This window comes from Protopterus annectens, chromosome 17.part0, assembly GCF_019279795.1.
Source record: "Protopterus annectens isolate FY-2018-M chromosome 17.part0, PAN1.0, whole genome shotgun sequence".
In the NCBI taxonomy this organism is placed as follows: domain Eukaryota; kingdom Metazoa; phylum Chordata; order Ceratodontiformes; family Protopteridae; genus Protopterus; species Protopterus annectens.
The window spans coordinates 799,513,825-799,535,651 of NC_056751.1; the positions used below are offsets into that span (position 1 = coordinate 799,513,825).

The window sequence follows — 21,827 nt, forward strand, 5'->3', positions numbered from 1 at the left end:
AACGTGCACACTGATTGGTCAGCGTGCACATTGTAAATCAGACTTATACTAATGAAAAAAGGTCCAGTCGCCCAGACTTTTTCCATTAGTATAAGTCTTTTTTTACAGCAACGGAGAACGCAAGATCTCCGTTGCTGTTTAGACACTGTCTCGCTATGTTAATAGAGCTTAACATAGCGAGACAGCTTTAAAAAAAGTAACAGAGATCTTCCTTTCTCTGTTGCTTTTTTAAAGCTGTCTTGCTATCTTAAATGGGTTTAACATAGCGAGACAGCTTTAAAAAAAGCAACAGAGATTCTCCATTGCTTTTTTTAAAGCTGTCTCGCTATGTTAAACTCCTTTAACATGCCAAGACACTTTGTAAAAAGCAACGGAGATCTTGCTTTCTCCGTTGCTTCCACCCACAGCTCTGATGTACTGTGTAAGCATACGCATGCGCGGTACATCATAACTGCCGCAGAATGCCAGATAGCTGCAGAAGGGAAGCAAGGAGGCATTATACAATGCCATTATTTAAGAAAAGTATCTTTTTTCTTAAATAATGTCATTGTATGATAGCAATAACCCACTTCTGTGTGTGTGGGTAATTCTGGATTTACCCACGGTTGTCTTTGTTTAGCCACTCAGGCTTCACCTTCGTGACCAAAGCACACCAACCGTGGGTAAATCCAGCATTACCTACACCAAGGCATGGGTTATTGCTATATTATATTATAGATTCTTAGTCTACAGAAGTATTACCATCTGAGTTGTTTGTCAGATGGAGGTCATTCTGCTTATTGAGTTCAATGCAGAGATTGTAAAATGAGGTGTAGGAAGATGTTATATACGTTCGTAGGATTATAATAGGGTAACTTCCTTGAAGGGCCATTTTAAGCATAACCAATAACCCTAAATCAGAATCAAAAACTGTGCCTTGTGTTTATGAGGCAAAAACCTTAATAATTTTAATAAACACTCCCCATCTTTGAAGAAATGCATATTTATACAGGTAAACATTAAGCAAGCTACCATTTTGGGTCATTTTAAGCCTAGCTAATTTCCCTTAACGGTAAAAATCAAAGCTTGTACTTTGTGTTTGTGACATAAACACCTTATCTATTACACCAAACCTGTTGGAAACAAGCTGCATTCATTTTTTAGAAGGCAATTTTAGTATAGGTAATTTTACTTAATTTTACATATGATTCATATCATATAGCTAGAGTTGTGATCTGAAATGCTCTTTAATGCAATACACCAGAACAAAGTGAGGTAATTGTTGGTGGCATTGCCCACATGTAAATACTATAATATTTTCTTACTGTTCAGACTCCTACATCTGTGTGCAGCCAAAGTTGTCCTCCAGGGTTTTGGAAAGCAGTTCGGCAAGGAGAGCCCATCTGTTGTTTTGACTGCATACCTTGCTCCAAAGGCGAGATCAGTAATCACACTGGTAAGTTTGTTTTAATGGATAATACAACAAAAAGTTGTATATTTACTTTATTCATCATTTGTTTACTGGGAAAGTCCGACTTGGAGCAAAGCCAATTTACAGCAAAAGCCCAAGGAGAAACACTCCATAGTCATGTCTTTAAAAAGTGGGAGGAAACTAGAGTACCCAGAGGATACCCACACAAATGCAGGGAGGACATGCAGAGTCCAAAAAGAAGGCACCCTAGCTGAAAATCAAATGAATAACCGCTTGTTGTAAGGTGATAACGCAACCGCTGCACCACTGCACCATCCATACTTCCTGTTACTTTCTCATAAAGGATACTGAGTTTTTGTGAAGGTTAGTACAACATTCACTAAAGTCATATGGCTGTTTCTAAGTAAGGACCCTCTGCAGTGTAAAGGGCATAGAACCTTATATTTTGAATTAAAAACATGTGAATTAAAAACATTTGCTAATGACCTCCTCTAATAAATGTATATGTTGCATTGCATTCATGTCAGTGGAAATTTAAGCATAATACTCTAAACAAAAGAATTACATCAATCTGAAATGTTTTGAAACGAACGTGAAAGTAAGTTTTTTTTGTTTGTTTTTTTGCAAGTGAGTGTTTTTGGTCAGTCAGTTGTTAGTCTTTTGGAAGAGATTTTTGTAAAGATAAGGGATGATGCATTCTGCCTGTCCCTATCTTGTCCATGCTGTTGGCTGGTCAGAAAAGCTATTTGCTCTATACCTCACAAACTGCTGTACTTGGAATCTTAGCCAGGTAGGGGCTGTGGAGGCAATAAAAAGGTTCTACTTTGGTAGGCATGCACTATATTTTTTACTTTGTTGGCTGTTCTAGAAAGAATAATACACACATTTTGAGGCAATTCATTTGTTTGGGAATTGACAACTGCCAATGAGTGCAGAAAGTGGGATACAGCAGGTACTCAGAGTGTGTCAGGCCTTAAATATCTTTGTCTCATTTGGTTGGGTTAGAGTCAACCAAGGAAGAGGTTATGAGTATGAATGAGTTGTGGTAAGCAAAACTCTACATGTAAAGATTTTATAGGTTGCACAACATTACATGGATTATAGGTTAATGTGTTCTGTTTTTAGGAATGGATATATGTTTCGATGAACAGTTTGTCAAGTACTATGATGCTAACTGTAGATAAACAAATTTACCTACCCATCAAGGCACAGAACATCATATCACCATCTCCATGGTCCTTTTCATAAAATGCATACACTCTAATAAAAATTTATTGAATGCTGCTTATATGGAAGGTACGTTGAATGAGGCAGCTTTGGGTGAAAATTTTGTTCTACTTTTCCAATCACATTTATAAAATATATTTGGAAAATATGGCAGACCAATGGGGAAAATACCTGAAAGGATGGTAAGAAAATAGCATTTTGCCATCAAACTCTCTAAGTTTTGCATCCTAGACTTTTGGATTCAGACAGCGCTATACTCTAAGCTTTGATTTTACTATCTTTGTTTCCCATATAAATGATTCTGTATTACCAAAGATGCTTTAGAAAGATAAAATAACAAAATTCATGCTGAATTAAAAAATCAACAATTTAAAAAAAAATTCACTACCACTACTACTAATAATAATGATAATCTACATAAGCACTGCAAAAAGTTGCAAAGGCTTCAAATATCCAATATGAAAATATCAAAATTAGCAAACAATGTGGCATTCTCTAGTGAAATTATTTGTTATGAGCACAAAATCAATACAGTTTTGTACATGGTGATTAGCCTTAACTTTTGACAGACATCACAAATAATATATGTTCTAAATCACAGATCAAAATTAAAATGACAAAATAGGAAATTGAACCGGAGATTTGTAAATCACTTCATTCCACCAATACCCCGACATAGGCTGAACATTTTCATCACAAAAAAACAAGGGACTTCTTCAGAGTTATGACTTCAATTTATAAACTGCTATTTATATAGCATGACCACCAATCAGAATAAACTCTCATGAATAATTCATCATTGTACACATAAGGTGTCATTAATTAGGTTAAAAATTAATAAAAGATTCTAAACTATACTTTCTGTTCTAATAAAAGACCTAAATACAAATCAATAAAGTATTGTCAAAGCATCTTAATTATAGATGGGAAAACATTAAGACCAGGTAACTTTAAGGCATTAAGCCTCAACTGCCATGAAAGTTCATTGTATTCTAACATAGTGTCTGAAACAACTCCCCTTTCAGAAATTTTGACTCTTCAATAACTAAACAAGTATTACTGCGTGTTTGATGCCCGTATAAAGCATTAGTTGGGTTATTTCTTTGAATGTCGTAATAATGTTCCCTAATTCTATCCCTTAGTCTTTGATTAGCTTTTTCAACATAAAATGTGGGAGATGATGTACATGTGTGTAGTATCACAATTACATCTATGCAGGCATGTTAAACGTCTTTCAAACCCTTCCACCACTATCTAAGGATGTTCATGAATGAATCAACAATATTTGTACCAGCCACAAAGGTTTATTCAGATATAACATCCAGTAAACTTAGTTCACTCATTCCTTTGCTAAAATTACTGAGGGTTGCTCACAAAATTTCTCCTTTAATTTACCCATAAACACTAAATTCCATAGACACTTAAAAGAGACTACATATTTCAGTATCTGCCTGTTATAAGGCAAAACCAAGGAGAAATATGTATCACCATTAAAGTGAAACACATCTCCGGATTGAATATCTGTTGGTGCTCTAAACTGATTGCTTGTCTGCAAAAGGGGTGCAAATCTGTTGGTTCTACCCCTCTCGTCACCCTGTCTTTAACTGAATGGAGTAAATATTCAGGATAACCCTTTCCTTAAATATACAGTGTGAAGATATGTGAAGGCTGCCAGCCTAAACAGATCGAATTTTGTAGATAATTCTGTCATTTGTAAATATTAATATAAGCCAAAAGCTTGTTCTCTTAAATGGAAGAAAATGGTGTGAAATGTGGAACTGCAAAAATGCAACAACAGTGCACTCTGCTATAGGAAAGCTGATAAGTCAAGCATGGTGTAATTGTTTGATCACAAAACCCGGATCCCAGATGTCTGGATGAAGGAATTCTTGCTTTTGTTTTGAGACCAGAGTTAATTGCTAGAATTTTCAGGTATAATGTATTTTATTGTTGTAGCTTCCTGATCAGGTACAATATCAAAAGGGCTGTTACACTCTGAGCTTCTGTTAGCCTAGAAAACAGAAAATAATGATGTAATCTGAAATGAGTCAGTGGTATTGTGCTATCAATTTAAGGACAGAGAGACTCAGAGCATTTTACATTTGTCTTGAGAACATCCAACACCCCCAGCACTTTGCCTATGCTCTATATGTAAGCTTATTTTAGAACTGTGTTTTCTCTTAGATATAGCTGGGAACTAAGAAGATTAGATTAGTGTTTTTCTGTACTGATGTCAGAACTTTTCTACTGTATTATTTTAAGTATTTCTCTGTGATCTCTGAACTTTTGACTAGCACTGTGTAGTAAGAAGTATTGTCTTGTGTTTTTATTATTTATTATTAAATATTCTTGAACCTTTAAACTGTGGCTGTTTTGTGTAGAGTTAATTTAAACTCTAGAGTACATTGCATGTATATAGTGATACTGTCCAGGCCACCCCAAAAAAAGCCTTGCTGTTCAGTCACACTTACCAGTTGGATAATCATATTGCACAGTAATAATTGGACACCCTTTGATAAGGGCCTTTGTAGTAGCTGATATTAGTGGTTGGTGGCAGTAATTTCTACATTATAGCCTGGCAGAGAAGGGGGCATATCTGGAAAACCTGTACCACCCTTCCCCAGGAGTGTCTGTGTGTTGTATATAACTCATATCCCAAAATGTGTGTGTGTGTGTGTGTGTGTGTGTGTGTGTGTGTGTGTGTGTGTGTGTGTGTGTGTGTGTGTGTGTGTGTGTGTGTGTCAACTACTTGCGCAGGGACACAAAGCACTGGTTGGACAAAGATGGTGTTGGAGGTTTTAGCTTGACCACTAGGCTGAGTCTTGGACCCTATAGCTGTGCCAGTGGGGAGTCTTATTGGGGATCTGAAGAAAAATGGAGAAACCAGCCCCAGACTGACAGTGATCTCTGTGTGCTCTTAAGGGAAATTGTACTTTACTTTCTGTGTATTTTTTATCCTTCACAATGTGGACGTCCCTCACTGGAGTTAGTGGTTAGAACTGAGGCTCCTTGATTGCTGGGCGAGTGCACAGGCATCACATATTAATTGTTTGGCAGTGGTGGGATATCCACACCACATATTAGGTGGTTGACAAATACTAATTGGTCTGTAGTGGTGTGGGAAGTGTGAGCTCCTGTAGCCTGAGTACAGTGATCTCTGAAGGTGTTTATACTCTAAATCAGCCATGCAGTGAATACTCAGAGTTCAGATAACAATTTTTTTATTTCTTATGTTAGCTTAGTTAGTCAGGGAGAGCAGGCAAGCATGTCAGCAGAGGAGTAAGTCCCCAGGTCCCTAATTACTTCTTCTGTACTTAATGGATTAACACCTATGTGGTAATTTGTGGGCACTTTCTTTTTGCCAAAGGGGATGACTATACACTTTTTGGCATTTAGCTTGAGGCCATGGCTCTGGCACCAGTTGTCTGTTTCTATGGGGCCCTTTTGGAGGATGCTTGTGTCGGCTGGAGAGTCAATTATGGTGCCCAGTTTGCAGTTATCTGCAAACTTGGTCTGCCACAGTCCTTCCGTGTTGGTCTGTACCTCTGAGAAATATATACCAAACAAGAGAGGTCCCAGGACTAAGCCTTGTGGGACGCCACTTGTAACTGGTTTGGAGTCTGACATGGCTCCAACAATTCTAACCATATGGGTTCTGACCTTGAGCCAGTTTGCAACCCATCTAGTGACATAGGGGTTTATACTTAAGCTGGTGAGCTTATCTATAATGCCCTAGTGGGGTATTGTATTGAAGGCTTTTGCGAGGTCCAGGTAGGCTGTGTGGACCACCTTCCCCTTGTCAATGGCCTTGGTGACTGTTTCAAAGAAATTGACCAGGTTTAAGAGGCAGGATCTGCCCTTAACAAAGCCGAACTGGGTAGGATCCAGTGTCTGTAGGTCCCCAATATCTTTATTTATGAGGTCCATGATGATCCTTTCCATAGCTTTGCAGACCAAGCTAGTCAGGCTTATGGGGCGATAGTTTCCAGGATCTGTTGAGGCACCACCTTTGTGGAGTGGGACCACTGTTGCTGTACGCCACTCTTTGGGTACATATCCTGTAGTAAGGCTGAGACTGAACAGTAGTTTTATGTTTGGGTTTAGCTCTTCTTGGAGTTCATGAAGGACACAGCCCGGGACACCGTCTGGTCCCATTGATGCTGTGTTTTTTGCTTTGGAGAGGGCGGCTCTCACCTGAGCATCTGAGATGTCAGGGGGGCAGCACTCTGCTGGGATAGATATTTGCCCTTTTGGTGGGGGGGGAGTTTGCGCTGAACCTGTCAGCTAGGATGTTGGCAATGTCTGTGAGTTTGGTGTATTTTTTTGTCAATTTGGATTAATTCTGAGCATATCTGGGAATTCCCACCCAGGTTCCTAACATAACTAAAGAAAGCCTTGTGATTATCCTTAATGTCCTGTGCTCGAAGCTGGCCTTAGAAGATTTTATGAGTGCCCGTAGTTTTTTGCTAATACTGATCAGAGATGCCTTCCCTTTTTGGGATTTTGTTCTGTCATGTAGTAGCTTCCTCCTTCTATTGTATAGTTTGTTTATGGCTGGGGTCCACCAGATAGGACGTCTGCCTTTGGAGGATTGGGTCTTGGTTTTATTTGGGATTGCATGATCCATGCATTCCTGAAGGTGTTCATAGAATGCGTTTATAAAGGATTCTGCGGTCTGGGCTGTATTTTCCACAGGCCCGGGGGCTTTGAAGGATTCCACCTCGGTTTTGAGGAGTGTGAAATTTACTTTAGAGAAGTTTTTCACTGTGGTTTTCTGGACAGGGGGTGGGGTCGGGATGTGAATATCCAGTGAGATTAGTTTATGGTCTGATCTTACCAGTGAGGGATACACTTCTGTTCTGGAGCATAGAGTCCCCATGTTGGTGATGATCAGGTCCAGTATGTTTTCCCCTCTTGTGGGAGTGGTAACAAGTTGTTCCATAGCATTTGAGTTTATAAATTCTAGGAACCTTTGGGCTAGGGTGTTGGAGCTAGAGTAATGCTCCCAGTCTATGTTTGGGTAGTTGAAGTTGCCCAATATAATGGTATTTGGAGAGACCTTCATATTTTCCAGTTTTCTCAGGAAAGCCGAGTGGGGTTCCCGGGTTTGGGAGGGTGGTCTGTAGCAGGCTATAAACTGGCTGGCAGTTTTACCCACTGTTAGTTGCACATGGATAGTCTCTGATGCTTTGTGCTGTGCCACCAACCTGGAGGTGTGGGTATCTTTGATGAATATTGATATTCCCCCTCCTTTTGTGGTTCGGTCCAAGTTTTGGGGCCAAAAAGCATGGTATGAGGTATAGCCTGGTAGTGCTGGGGTGGTCTCGGGAGCCTTGAACCAGGTTTCTGTTACAGCACAGATATCGATGTTCTCCATGCTAAGGAGAGTTTTGAGTGCATGCATCTTGAGGTTTAGATTTCTGGCGTTGAGTAGCATTACTCTTAGTTTCTTATCCCTTGTGATACCTATGGAGGTAGGTTTGTCTTTTGAGCCTTGCCTAAAAAAAGCACTATAGGGGTAGCAAGAGCCTTTGCCAAAATCCAAAAGCCCAGGGGTGACAGGTGCAAGCCGTCCCTAGCGAAGCATTGTGGCTTGTCGAGCATGTCATCCCAGGCTGACAGGCATTGGATCCCCTTTGAATGACACCAATACTTAAGCCAATTGTTGAAATTGATCATCTTGTCTTCATATTGTGGCATCATTCTTGGTGAGGGTAAGATGCTGCTCAAGGTCAGGGTCATACCGGCCTGGGCTACATGCTCAGAGAGCTCCTCTATGTCTCTTTTCATGTAGTCCAGGGAGGTACGTGTCAGGTCATTCACACCAGCATGGACAATGACTGAGTCATATTTGTACTTGCCTTGGAGTGACCTGAGTGCTTGTGTTATGTGGCGGATCCTAGCGCCCGATAGGCAGCTCACCATGACCTTCTCCTTGTTCAGCCTGGTGAGCAGGACGTCAGTGTGCCTGACAATAGAGTCACCTATTACAAGTGTATCAGGTGTGTTGTTTAGCCTTAAGGGCTGTGACTGTTCAGCACACTGGCTTTGTGAGCTATGTGTTGCAAGTGTTTTGTTTTGGGGTAACGGTTGCTTGGGTGTCTGCTTTGGAGGTCTCTGCTGCTTAGGCAGATTTTTATTTAGAGCCTCCGAGTATGTTTTTGTGTGTTTATGTGTTTGGTTTTCTGTCATGGTAGGTCTATGTGAGACTGGAATTGTAGTGAGTGTGGTTTCCTTCTCCTCCTGACTGGTTATGCCAGTACTGAGTTGAGAGAGCTTAGCCTCCAGTTTGGCTACATGGTTGCATGTCTCACATGTGTTGGAATTTGTTGGGAGGACGAGAGGGTTGTCTGTGTACATGAGGCAGTTGTAACATTGCCTCAAGATTCCCAGATTCACCAGCTGGACCAGAGAGGAGATTGACAACTGACCTTTGGACATGCTAGAATAGTATTGGGAATTCCTTTATAATTGAAAAAGGGCCATGGGAACAAGGTACTCAAGGGGAGTTTGTGAGGGTGTAGTGCTTTTAATTTTTTAGTGCTGTCTTATATAATTGCTTTAGTGAGCAAGTGCCAGGTAACTTAAATGCAATGTGTTACAGGTAACTTAAATGCAAAAACGACAAACAGTAACTTTCTTTCAAGTGAAACAAGGAAATAAGTACAGTAAGCAATTCAGATATCACTAGGGATCCACAGAAGCGCTGAAAAGCCATGTTTTAGGGAGAATTAGTGTTTCAGGGAAATTACAAGCAAACAAACAACAAGCATACAAACAAAGCTAGATTCAGCAAGCCTGGATCTAGTCTATGCTACAGCAAACAAGGTGTACCAATTTCAGTAAGAAACAGTTCAAATATGCAGGCACTATAAGCCTTTAACCAGAAATTCCCAGCTCAGAAGGGCAGAGTCCAGCCTCTCCTCCCACAAGAGTGCAGACCACAAACCTTCTTAATGTAAAATAAATAGTCTGAAGCCCAAGTGCTTAAACCAGAACTAATACACTTTTAGAATAACAGACACTGAGCCCTCAATCAGCAGTTCCCAACTTAGAAGGATGTAAGCTACCTGTCCAGCCACCACAGTGCAGGCCACAAACCTTCCTAAGGTAAAACAACTGGTCTGAAGCCCAAGTGCTTAATCCAAAAGATTTAGAATGATAGCTACACTTTAATCAAGGTACTACCAAGCAGTAATAAATACAATTGAATACTTTAAAGAATTCCTGGATTAGTGCTCAAGTTATACAAAGCTAGATTCAACAGGCCTGGATCTAGTCTATGCTACAGCAAACAAGGTGTACCAATTTCAGTAAGAAGCAGTTCAGATATGCAGGCACTATAAGCCTTTAACCAGAAATTCCCAGCTCAGAAGGGCAGAGTCCAGCCTCTTCACCCACAAGAGTGCAGACCACGAACCCTCTTAATGTAAAATAACTGGCCTGAAGCCCAAGTACTTAAACCAGAATTAATACACTTTTATAATAACAGACACTGAGCCCTCAATCAGCAGTTCCCAACTTAAAAGGATGCAAGCTACCTGTTCTGCCACTACATTGCAGACCACAAACCTTCTTAATGTAAAACAACTGGTCTGGAGCCCAAGTGCTTAAACTAAAAGGCTTAGAATGAGTTACACCAAGCAGTAATAAATACAACTGAGTACTTTTAAGATGACGCAAAAGCAAAATAAAGTAGGAAGAAACACAAATACAGTAAAAGCAGATAATTTTTTTTTCACATGATAGGGAGGCCCTTGTGCTGAGTATTTGCAGTAGCTTGCAGTATGAGTCTGAGGGAGATCTGGTTACTGATGTCTTCAGTGAGGCTCGGACAGACACATTAGTGGAAGGGGTAGCAATGTCTCAGCAGCTCTCTCCTGCCCAAGTTCGGGGAAATCCGAGCAGTGTTACAGGAGTTTGGGGACATGTTCACTGGGAAGACCAGGGTGCACCCACCTGGTGCATGACCAGGTGGATACAGGACCCTGAAGGTCTATTAAGCAGGCCCCTTATAGGGTGCTGAGAGAGTCAGACTTTGAGAGAGCAGATACAGGAAATGTTGGATCTGGAGGTAGTTCAAGAGTCCAACAGTCCCTGGACCTCCCCAGTAGTGCTGGTGCCATAGAAGGATGGCAGCACCTGGTTCTGTGTGGACTACAGGAAGTTAAATATTCACACAGAGTCAGAGGCTTACCCCATGCCTAGGACAAATGAGGCCCTAGAGCAGCTGGGTGGGGATAAGTATCTTACAACCATTGATCTTACCAAGGGTTACTGGCAGGTGCCCTTGACTCCCAGTGCTAAAGAGAAGTCAACCTTTGTGACTCCTTTTCACTTGTATGAGTTCACAAAGATGCCCTTTGGGATGAATAATGCCCCAGCAACATTTCAGTGGCTGGTAGATCACATCCTAGAAGGAGCAGGATCATTTGCCCTTGCCTATATAAATGATATTGCCATCTGCAGCCATTCCTGGCGAGAGCACCTTCAACATGTCAGGGAGGCTCTGGGTAGACTACACAGTACAGTGTTGAACATTAAGCCCAGCAAATGTCAGGTGGGTATAGCAGAGGTCTCCTACCTGGGACATAGAGTGAGGAGTGGTAAGATCAGGCTAGGATCTGCCAAAATGGAAGCCATTCTGGCATGGCCTGCACCTGTTACCAAAAAAATAGGTGAGGACATTCTTAGGGACATCGGGGTACTACAGAAAGTTTGTAACCAGTTTCAGTTCCATAGCTGCTCCCCTCACATACCTGACAAGGAAGAACAGGCTAGATAAGGTAGTGTGGACCACAGCATGTGAGCAGGCACTCCAGAAGCTTAAAGAAGCTTTGGAAGGATCCCCTGCATTAGCCAGTCCAGATTACAGCAAATAATTTATTGTGCAGGTGGATGCTTCAAACCATGGGGTGGGGGCTGTACTTAGCCAGATTTTTTCAGAGGGAGAAGAGACCCAGTGGTTTATCTAAGTCATAGGCCCCAACCCAGGGAGCAGTGCTATGCAGCTGTAAAAAAGGAATGCCTAGCCATAGTGTGGGCACTGCAGAAACTTCAGCCTTATCTGTATGGAAGAAAATTGACTGTAGTGACAGATCACAATCCCCTAACATGGTTAAACAGAGCCAGCCGGCAAAATGGCAAGTTGCTTAGATGGAGCCTACGGTTGCAAGCATATGATATGTCAGTGCAGCAACGCAGTGGGAGTAACAATGCCATCACAGATTGCCTCTTAAGACAGGGAATGGGGCAGGGTATACTCAGATTTAACCCTCTCAAGGAATGTTTCTCAAGGGTCACTTGAAAAACTAGCTTGAGTTCTCTGGGGGGGAGATATGTGAAGGATGCCAGCCTAGCCAGATAGAATTTTTTAGATAATTCTCTCATTTGTAAATATTAATATAAGCCACAGGCTTGTTCTCTTAATAGGAATAAAATAGTGTTAAATGTGGAACTGGAAAAATGTAACAACAGTGCACTCTGCTGTAGGAAAGCTGTTAAGTGAAGCATTGTGTACTTGTTTGATCACAAAACCCAGAGCCGAGATGTCTGGATGAAGGAATTCTTGCTTTCGTTTTGAGACCAGAGTTAATTGCTAAAATTTGCATGTATAATTTATTTTATTGCTGTAACTTCCTGATCGGGTGCAAGATGAAAAGGGATGTTACAGTATGAGCTTCTGTTATCCTAGGAAACAGAAAATAATGATGTAATCTGAAATGAGTCAGTGGTACTGTGCTATCAATTTAAGGACAGAGAGACTCAGAGCATTTAATATTTGTCTTGAGAACATCCAATACCACCAGCACTCTGCCTATGCTCTATATGTAAATTTATTGTAGAACTGTGTTTTCTCTTAGATATAGCTAGGAATTAAGAATATTAGATTAGTGTTTTTCTGTACTAATGTCAGAACTTTTCTACTGTATTATTTTAAGTATTTCTCTGTGATCTCTGAACTCTTGACTAGCACTGTATTGTAAGAAGTATTGTCTTGCGTTTTTATTATTTATTATTAAATATTTTAAACCTTCAACTGTGGCTGTTTTGTGTAGAGTTAATTTAAGCTCTAAAGTACATTGCATGTATATAGTGATACTGTCCAGGCCACCCCAAATAAGCCTTGTTGTTCAGTCACACTTACCAGTTGGATAATAATATTGCACAGTATAATTGTACACACTTTGATAAGGGCCTTATTAGTAGCTGATATTAGTGGTTGGTGGTAGTAATTTCTACCTTATAGCCTGGTAGAGAAGGGGGCATAGCTGGAGAACCTGTGCCACCCTTCCCGAGGGGTGTCTGCATGTTTGTATATAACTCATATCCCAAAGTGTGTGTGTGTGTGTCAGCTACTTGGGCAGGGGCATGAAGCACTGTTTAGACAGAGAGGGTGTTGGAGGTTTTAGCTTGACCACTAGGCTGAGATCTGGACCCTATAGCTGTGCCAGTGGGGAGTCTTATTGGGGATCTGGAGAAAAATGGAGCAACCAGCCTCAGACTGACTGTGATCTCTGTGTGCTCTTAAGGGAAATTGTACTTTACTTTGTGTGTATTTTTTATCATTCCCAATGTGGATGCCCCTCATTGGTGTTAGTGGTGAGGACTGAGGATCCTTGATTGCTGGGCCAGTGCACGGGTGTCACATATTAATTGTTTGGCAGTGCTGGGATATCCACACCACATATTAATTGGTTGTCAAATACTAATTGGCTTGTAGTGGCGTGGGTAATGTGAATTCCTGTAGCTTGTGTACAGTGATCTTTGAAGGTGTTTGTACTGTAAATCAGCCATGCAGTGAATACTCAGAGTTCAGATCACAATTGTTTTATTTCTTTTGTTAGCTTAGTTAGTCATGGAGATCAGGCAAGCATGTCAGCAAGGGAGTATTGGAAACTGACAAGGAGCAAGCTGGCTGAGATGTGCCAGGCTAGGAGATGGGTGCATGGAAACCTGACTAAGGCAGACATGATTGCAGCTTTGGTCACAGCTCTATCAGAAAACAGCAATCAGGAGGACAATCAGACTGGCAGTGGAGGTGTACAACTCTCAGAGAATGGACAACTCAACCTTTCTGCAGGTGACATACAAGTCCATCTGGAGCTAAAGAGACTTGACTTGGAGGCCAAGCGTTTGGAAACAGAAGCAGCAGAGAGATTGAGATGTCTACAGGCTGAGGAGAATTGAAACTGCTATGCCTGGAAGCTAAAGAGAAGGAAAGGCAGAGGCAGCACGAAAAGGAGATGCCGACAATTCACCAGAGTCATGGAGGTAATGGGAAAGAGAGTAACCAGACCCCAGAAGCACAAAAGGTCAGTAAATTTCTTCTGCAGTTTAAAGAGTGGGAACATTTTGATACTTTCATTCATATGTTTGAGAGGATATGTAAAGAGTTTGATGCTGAGGAAAGGCTCTGGGTATTGTTCCTGACCCCCATACTCCATGGTAAAGCTCTAACTGTGTTGTCTAAACTTGCTGATTGTAAATATTTTGATTATACTGCTGTTAAGAACTGTTTGTTAGAATTTTTTAGCTAACACCTGAAACTTATAGGAAAAAGTTTTGTGAGCATAGATGCAAGGCAGATGAAACTGTGTGTGAATATGTTGCTGAACTGAGCACTTATTTTCATAGGTGGGTAAGTGGATGTTAGATCACCACTTTTGAATGGCTGGCAGACCTTTTGGTGCGGGAACAAGCCCTTAGCACTTTGCCTGAGGACATGAGGATCTGGTTAGCTGATCGACAATGTGCTACTTCAGATGAGTTGGGGAAAAAGGGAGACCTATACCTAGCAAGCAGGGCATCTTTGCACAGGAAAGAGACCTCAAGTACTGCTCATGGATCTAAAGGAACCAATGGTAGGCAGCCCAGACTGCCCCAACTGAATCTGCCAGTTACAGAGGAAGCCACTAGTCCAGGTACATGTCAGGACCTAGGGTTAAATGCTTTGAAAGCAACCAGAGGGCCATGTGGCATACAGATGTCCATGGAGGCAAGGTGGGGAACAAAAGTTGAGAGAGCCAGTAAGTGGGAAATACAAAATGCTAATAGTAGGTTGTCTTGAGACAACAAGGGAACTGAACTACCATCCTGCAGATCTCCTGATAAAGAAGGATTTTGATAGTTCAATACCATGTGTTTTTGCAGTTACATGCAGTCAAGCTTCGAGACAAACATGTGGGTCTGGTAGCCTCACGGAGACACAGACAGACCACATACTTGCAGCAAGGACTGGTGAGGTGGTTACTTCACATTGGGAGCTACTCTGTAGCAGTGAGACTGAAGGTGAGCCACAGCTGCTTGTAGGTACTGATGTTCCCTTAGACAGAGTGACTGCAAAAGTAGAGGTGAGTAGTAGAATCCAGGCTGACAGTGAGGCACCACTGTAAGAGGCTGCTAGCCTTTCTGTGGAAGAGGAGCTGGGAATGTTTACAAAGAGAGAGTTGAGACAGGCTGAGCTCTCAGACCCTACATTGCAAGGCCAGAAGCAGGTAGCTTGTGAGGCACCTGATTCTCAAGGGAAGAGGGGAATCTGTATACTGGGACAAAGGGTTACTGTATAGAGAGTGGACCCCTGAGGGAGGGCTAGAAGTGAGGGGTTCAGCAGTTGGTAGAGCCTAGAGCCTACTGTCTGGTGCTTCTAGCCATAGCCCATGATATTCCCTTTGCTGGTCATATGGGCATAAAACGTACAAAGGGACATATCATGCAGAAGTTCTACTGGTCTGGAATTTCCAGAGATGTAACAGGGTACTGCAGGTTCTGTGAGCAGTGCCAAAAGGTAGGCAAGGCAGGAGATAAGGTGAAAGCTCCTTTGATGCCTTTGCCTGTGATTGAGGAGCCATTTCAGAAGGTAGCTATGGATATTGTGGGGCCTGTGAGAATGTCAAGTTCCACAGGGAAAACGTATATCCTAGTGGTAGTAGATTAGGCTACAAGATACCCTGAGGCAGTGGCGTTGTCCTCTATTGAGGAAGAAAAGGTGGCAAATACTTTGTTAGAGATTTTCAGCAGGGTAGTTTTCCCAAAAGAAATACTGACTCACAGAGGTGCAAATTTCATGTCAGACCTGCTGGCTTGTCTGTGAACGTACTGTGGGGTGAAGCACCTGAAGACCAGCCTCTACCATCCCCAGGGTAATGGTCTTGTTTAGAGGTTAAACTCTACACTCAAGTCCATCCTACGGGCATTTGCAGACCAGATTAATAGGGAGTGGGGCAAAGGTTTTCCCAATCTGTTGTATGCTTACAGAGAGGTTCTCCAGGAATCCACTGGTTCTTCACCTTTTCAGTTGTTGTATGGGCATAGGGTGAGAGGACCTCTAGATTTAAATTTTGATGAGTGGGAAGGTGAGTGTGAATCTCACAAGGAGTCTGTTGTGGCATATGTCCTAAACTTCAGGACAAGGCTTAGGGAACTCACGGGCTTGGCCCAGGAGAACCTGGCAGAAGCGCAACAACAGAAAAAGGTATGGTATGACAGGAATTCTCAAGCTAGAGAGTATGCTGTAGGGCAGCAGGTAGTGGTTCTCATTGCTGTCAGGCAAAACAAGCTGCAATCAGTGTGGGAGGGACCCTACAAGGTGGTAAGAAAGGTAAGTGATGTTAACTACGTGGTAGAACTGCAAGGCAAGAGGCAGGGTCACAAGTTGTACCATGTTAACATGATGAAACCTTACCATGATAGGGAGGCCCTTGTGCTGATGAGTATTTGCAGTAGATTGCAGAAGGAGTCTGAAGGAAATCTGGTGACTGATCTCCTCAGTGAGGCTCGCACAGACACATCAGTGGAAAGGGTACCAATAGCCTAGCAGCTATCTCCTGCCCAAGTCTGAGAAATCCGGGCAGTGTTACAAGAGTATGGGGACATGTTCACTGGGAAACCAGGATGAACCCACATGGTGCAGAACCAGGTTGATAAAGGACCCCAAAGGCATATTAGGCAGGCCCCTTATAGGGTGCCTGAGAGAGTCAAACAGACTCTCAGGGAGGAGATACAGGAAATGTTTGCACTAGGAGAAATACAAGAGTCCAGCATTCCCTGGACCTTCCTAGTTGTGCTGGTGCCAAAGAAGGATATCACCACCAGGATCTGTGTGGACTACAGGAAGTTAAATATTCACACAGAGTCAGAGGCTTACCCTATGCCAAGAACAGATGAGGCCCTAGAGCAGCTGGGTGGGGATAAGGATCTTACAACCTTTGATCTTACCAAGGGTTATTGGCAGGTGCCCTTGACTCTCAATGTTAAAGAGAAGTCAGACTTTGTGACTCATTTTGGCTTGTATGAGTTCACAAAGATGCCCTTTGGGATGGAAAATGCCCCAGCAACTTTCCAGAGGCTGGTAGATCACATCCTAGCAAGAGCAGGAGAATTTGCCCTTGCTTATCAAAATGATATTGCCATCTACAGCCATTCCTGATAAGAGCACCTTCCATATGTTATTGAGGTGCTGGGCAGACTACAGAGGGCAGGGTTGATCATTAAGCCCAGCAAATGTCAGGTGGTTATGGCAGAGGTCTCCTACCTGAGACATAGAGTGGGGAGTGGTAAGATCAGGCCAGACCCTGCCAAAGTGGAAGCCATTCAGGAATGACCTGCACCTGTTACCAACAAGCAGGTGAAGGCATTCGTAGGGACAGCAAGGTACTACAGAAAGTTCATCCCCAGTTATAGTACCATAGCTGCTCCCCTCACAGACCTAACAAGGAAGAACAGGCTACATAAGGTAGTGTGGACCACAGCATGTGAGCAGGCATTCCATAAGCTTAAAGATGCTTTGGGAGGACCCCCTGCATTAGCCAGTCCAGATTACAGCAAATTATTTGTTGTGCAGGTGGATGCTTCAAACCATGGAGTGGGGGCTGTACTTAGCTAGATTTCTTCAGAAGGAGAAGAGCACACAGTGGTTTATCTCAGTCATAGGCTCCAACCCAGGGAGCAATGCTATGCAGCTGTAGAAAAGGAATGCCTAGCCATAGTGTGGGCACTGAAGAAACTTCAACCTTATATGTATGGAAAATATTCCCTGTAGTGACAGATCACAATCCCCAAACATGGTTAAACACAGCCAGCTGGTAAAATGCCAAATCGCTGAGATGAGCCTAGGGTTGCAAGCATATGATATGTCAGTCCAGCACCACAGTAGGATTAGCAATGCCATTGCAGATGGGCTCTTAAGACAGGGAATGGGGTAATGTATACTCAGACCTAACCATCTCAAGCAATGTTTCTCAAGAGTCACTTGAAAAACTAGCTTGAGTTCTCTGGGTGGGGGGTATGTGAAGATATGTGATGGCTGCCAACCTAGCCAGATAGAATTTTGTACATAATTCTGTCATTTGTAAATATTAATATAAGCCACAGGCTTGTTCTCTTAAATGGAAGAAGATGGTGTTAAATGTGGAACTGCAAAAATGTAACAACAGTGCACTCTGCTGTGGGAAAGCTGATAAGTCAAGCATTATGTAATTTTTTTATCACAAAACCCAGAGCTGAGATGCTGGATGAATGAATTCTTGCTTTTGTTTTGAGACCAGAGTTAATTGCTAGAATTTGCATGTATAATTTCTTTTATTGCTGTAGCTTCCTGACCAGGTGCAAGATGAAAAGGGCTGTTACACTCTGAGCTTCTGTTAGCCTAGGAAACAGAAAATAATTATGTAATCTGAAATGAGTCAGTGGTACTGTGCTATCAATTTAAGGACAGAGAGACTCAGAGCATTTTACATTTGTCTTGAGAACATCCAATACCACCAGCACTCTGCCTATGCTCTATATGTAAGTTTATTTTAGAACGGTGTTTTCTCTTAGATATTGCTAGGAACTAAGAAGATTAGAATAGTGTTTTTCTGTACTGATGTCAGAACTTTTCTACTGTATTATTTTAAGTATTTCTCTGTGATCTCTGAACTCTTGACTAGCACTGTGTAGTAAGAAGTATTGTCTTGTGTTTTTATTATTTAGTATTAAATATTTTTGACCTTCCAACTGTGGCTGTTTTTTGTAGAGTTAATTTAAGCTCTAGAGTACATTGCATGTATATAGTGATACTGTCCAGGCCACCCAAAATAAGCCTTGTTGTTCAGTCACACTTAGCAGTTGGATAATAATATTGCACAGAAATAATTGGACACTGTTTGATAAGGGCCTTATTAGTAGCTGATTTTAGTTGGTTGGTGGCAGTAACTTCTACCTTATAGTCTTGCAGAGAAGGGGGCATATCTGGAGAATCTGTGCCACCCTTCCCCCAGGAGTGTCTCTGTGTTTTTATATAACTCATATCCCAATGTGTGTGTGTGTGTGTGTGTGTGTGTGTGTGTGTGTGTGTGTGTGTGTGTGTGTGTGTGTGTGTGTGTGTGTGTGTGTGTGTGTGTGTGTGTGTGTGCTAGTTGGGCAGGGACACAAAGCACTGGTTGGACAGAGAGGGTGCTGGAGGTTTTAGCTTGACCACTAGGCTGAGATCTGGACCCTATAGCTGCGCCAGTGGGGAGTCTTATTGGGGATTTGGAGAAAAATGGAGAAACCAGCCCCAGACTGACTGTGATCTTTGTGTGCTCTTAAGGGAAATTGTACTTTACTTTACATTTATTTTTTATCCTTCCAAATGTGGAAATGTGGACACGCCTCACTGGTGTTAGTGGTGAGGATTGAGGCTCCTTGATTGCTGGGCCAGTGCACGGGTGTCACATATTAATTGTTTGGCAGTGATGGGATATCCACACCACATAGATTGTGTACAGTGATCTCTGAATGTGTCTGTACTCTAAATCAGCCACACAGTGAATACTCAGTTCAGATCACAATTGTTTTATTTCTTTTGTTAGCTTAGTTAGTCAGGGAGCGCAGGCAAGCATGTCAGCAGAAAAGTATGGAAAGTTGACAAGGAGCCAGCTGGCTGACATGTGCCAGGCTAGGAGACTGGTGCATGGAAACATGACTAAGGCAGACATGATTGCAGCATTGGTCACAGCTGCATCAGAAAACAACAATCAGGAGGATGGTTAGACTGGCAGTGGAGGTATACAACACTCAGAGAATGGACAGCTCAACATTTCTGCAGATGACTTAAAAGTCCATCTGGAGCTAAATAGACTTGAATTGGAGGCCAAGCATTTGGAAACAGAAACAGCAGAGAGAATGGGATATCTACAGGCTGAGAAAAATGAGAAATTGCTATGCCTAGAAGCTAAGGAGAAGGAAAGGCAGAGGTAGCATAAAAAGGAGATGCCGACTCTTCACCAGAGTCATGGAGGTAATAGGAAAGAGAGTAACCAGACCCCAGAAGCACAAAAGGTCAGTAAATTTCTTCCACAGTTTAAAGAGTGGGATCATTTTGATAGTTTCATTCATATGTTTGAGAGGATATGTAAACAGTATGATGCTGACGAAAGGCTCTGGGTATGGTTCCTGACCCCCTTACTCCATGGTAAAGCTCTAACTGTGTATTCTAAACTTGCTGATTGTGAATATTTTGATTATACTGCTGTTAAGAACTGTTTGTTAGAATTTTTTAAGCTAACACCTAAAACCTATAGCAAAAAGTTTCGTGAGCATAGATGGAAGGCAGATGAAACTGTGTGCGAAAATGTTGCTGAACTGTGCACTTATTTTCATAGGTGGGTGAATGGATGTCAGATCACCACGTTTGAAGGGCTGGCAGACCTTTTGGTGAGGGAACAAGCCCTTAGCACTTTGCCTGAGGACACGAGAATCTGGTTAGCTGATCAACAATGTGCTACTTCAGATGAGTTGGTGAAGAAGGGAGACCTATACCTAGCAAGCAAGGCATCTCTGCACAGAAAAGGGACCCAAAGTACTGCTCATGGATCTAAAGGAACCCATGGTGGGTAGCCCAGACTGCCCCAACAGAATCTGGCAGTAGCAGGGGAAGCCACTAGTCCAGTTACATTTCCAGGACCTAGGGTTAAATGTTTTGAATGCAACCAGGGGACCATGTGGCATACAGATGTCCATGGAGGCAAGGTGGGGAACAAAAGGTGAGAGAGCCAGTAAGTGGTAAAGACAAAACACCAGTAGTAGGTTGTCTTGAGACAACAAGGGTACTGAACTACCATCCCGCAGATCTCCTGATAGAGAAGGACTTTGATAGTTCAGTACCATGTGTTTATGTAGTTACACGCATTCAAGCTACGAGACAGGCATGTGGGTCTGGTAGCCTGGGGGAAACCCAGACAGACCGCATACTTGCAGCAAGGATTGGTGAGGTGATTTTTTTCAGGGAGGGAGCTACTCTGTAGCAGTGAGACTGAAGGTGAGTCACAGCTGCTTGTGGGTACTGATGTTCCCTTGGACAGAATGACTGCAAAGGTAGAGGTGAGTAGTAGCATCCAGGTTGACAGTGAAGCACCGCTGTCAGAGGATGTCAGACTTCCTGTGGAAGGGGAACTGGGAGGGGTTGCAAAGACAGAGTTGAGACAGGCTCAGCTCTCAGACCCTACATTGCAAGGCCAGAGGCAGGTAGCTCATGAGGCACCTGATTCTTAAGGGAAGAGGGAATCTGTATACTGGGACAAAGGCTTACTGTATAGTGAGTGGACCCCTGAGGGATGGCTAGAAAGTGAGGTGGTTCAGCACTTGGAAGTGCCTAAAGCCTACTGTCTTGTGCTTCTAGCCATAGCCCATGATATTCCCTTTGCAGGTCATATGGGCATAAAACGTACAAAGAAACATATCATGCAGAATGTCTACTGGCCTGGAATTTCCAGAGATGTAACAGGGTATTACAGGACCTGTGAGCAGTGCCAAAAGGTAAGCAAGGCAGGAGACAAGGTGAGAGCTCCTTTGATGCCTTTGCCTGTGTCTGAGGAGCCATTTCAGAGGGTATCCATTGATATTGTGGGGGCTATGAGTATGCCAAGTTCCACAGGTAAAAAGTATATCCTAGTGGTAGCAAATTATGCTACAAGACACCCTGGGGCAGTGGATTTGTCCTCTATTGAGGCAAAAAAAGGTGGCAAATACTTTGTTAGAGATTTTCAGCAGGGTAGATTTCCCAAAAGAAATACTGTGACAGACAGTGGTGCCAATTTCATGTCAGACCTGCTGGCTTGTCTGTGAAGGTACTGTGAGGTGAAGCAGCTGAATACCACCCCCTACCATCCCCAGGCTAATGGTCTTGTTGAGAGGCTAAATTCTACACTCAAGTCCATGCTAAGGGCAT

The 21,827-nt window shown here is 42.5% G+C and overlaps 1 protein-coding gene across 1 annotated transcript in view; it reads left to right on the forward strand.

Annotated features, from left to right (window-relative positions):
* The window catches only part of LOC122791521 (extracellular calcium-sensing receptor-like), a 186,653-nt gene that overhangs the window by 149,441 nt on the left and 15,385 nt on the right, over nucleotides 1-21,827 (forward strand). The window contains exon 4 of the mRNA XM_044059262.1: nucleotides 1,312-1,435. Coding sequence (XP_043915197.1) covers nucleotides 1,312-1,435 — 124 coding nt within the window. The remainder of the gene's footprint in view (nucleotides 1-1,311; nucleotides 1,436-21,827) is intronic.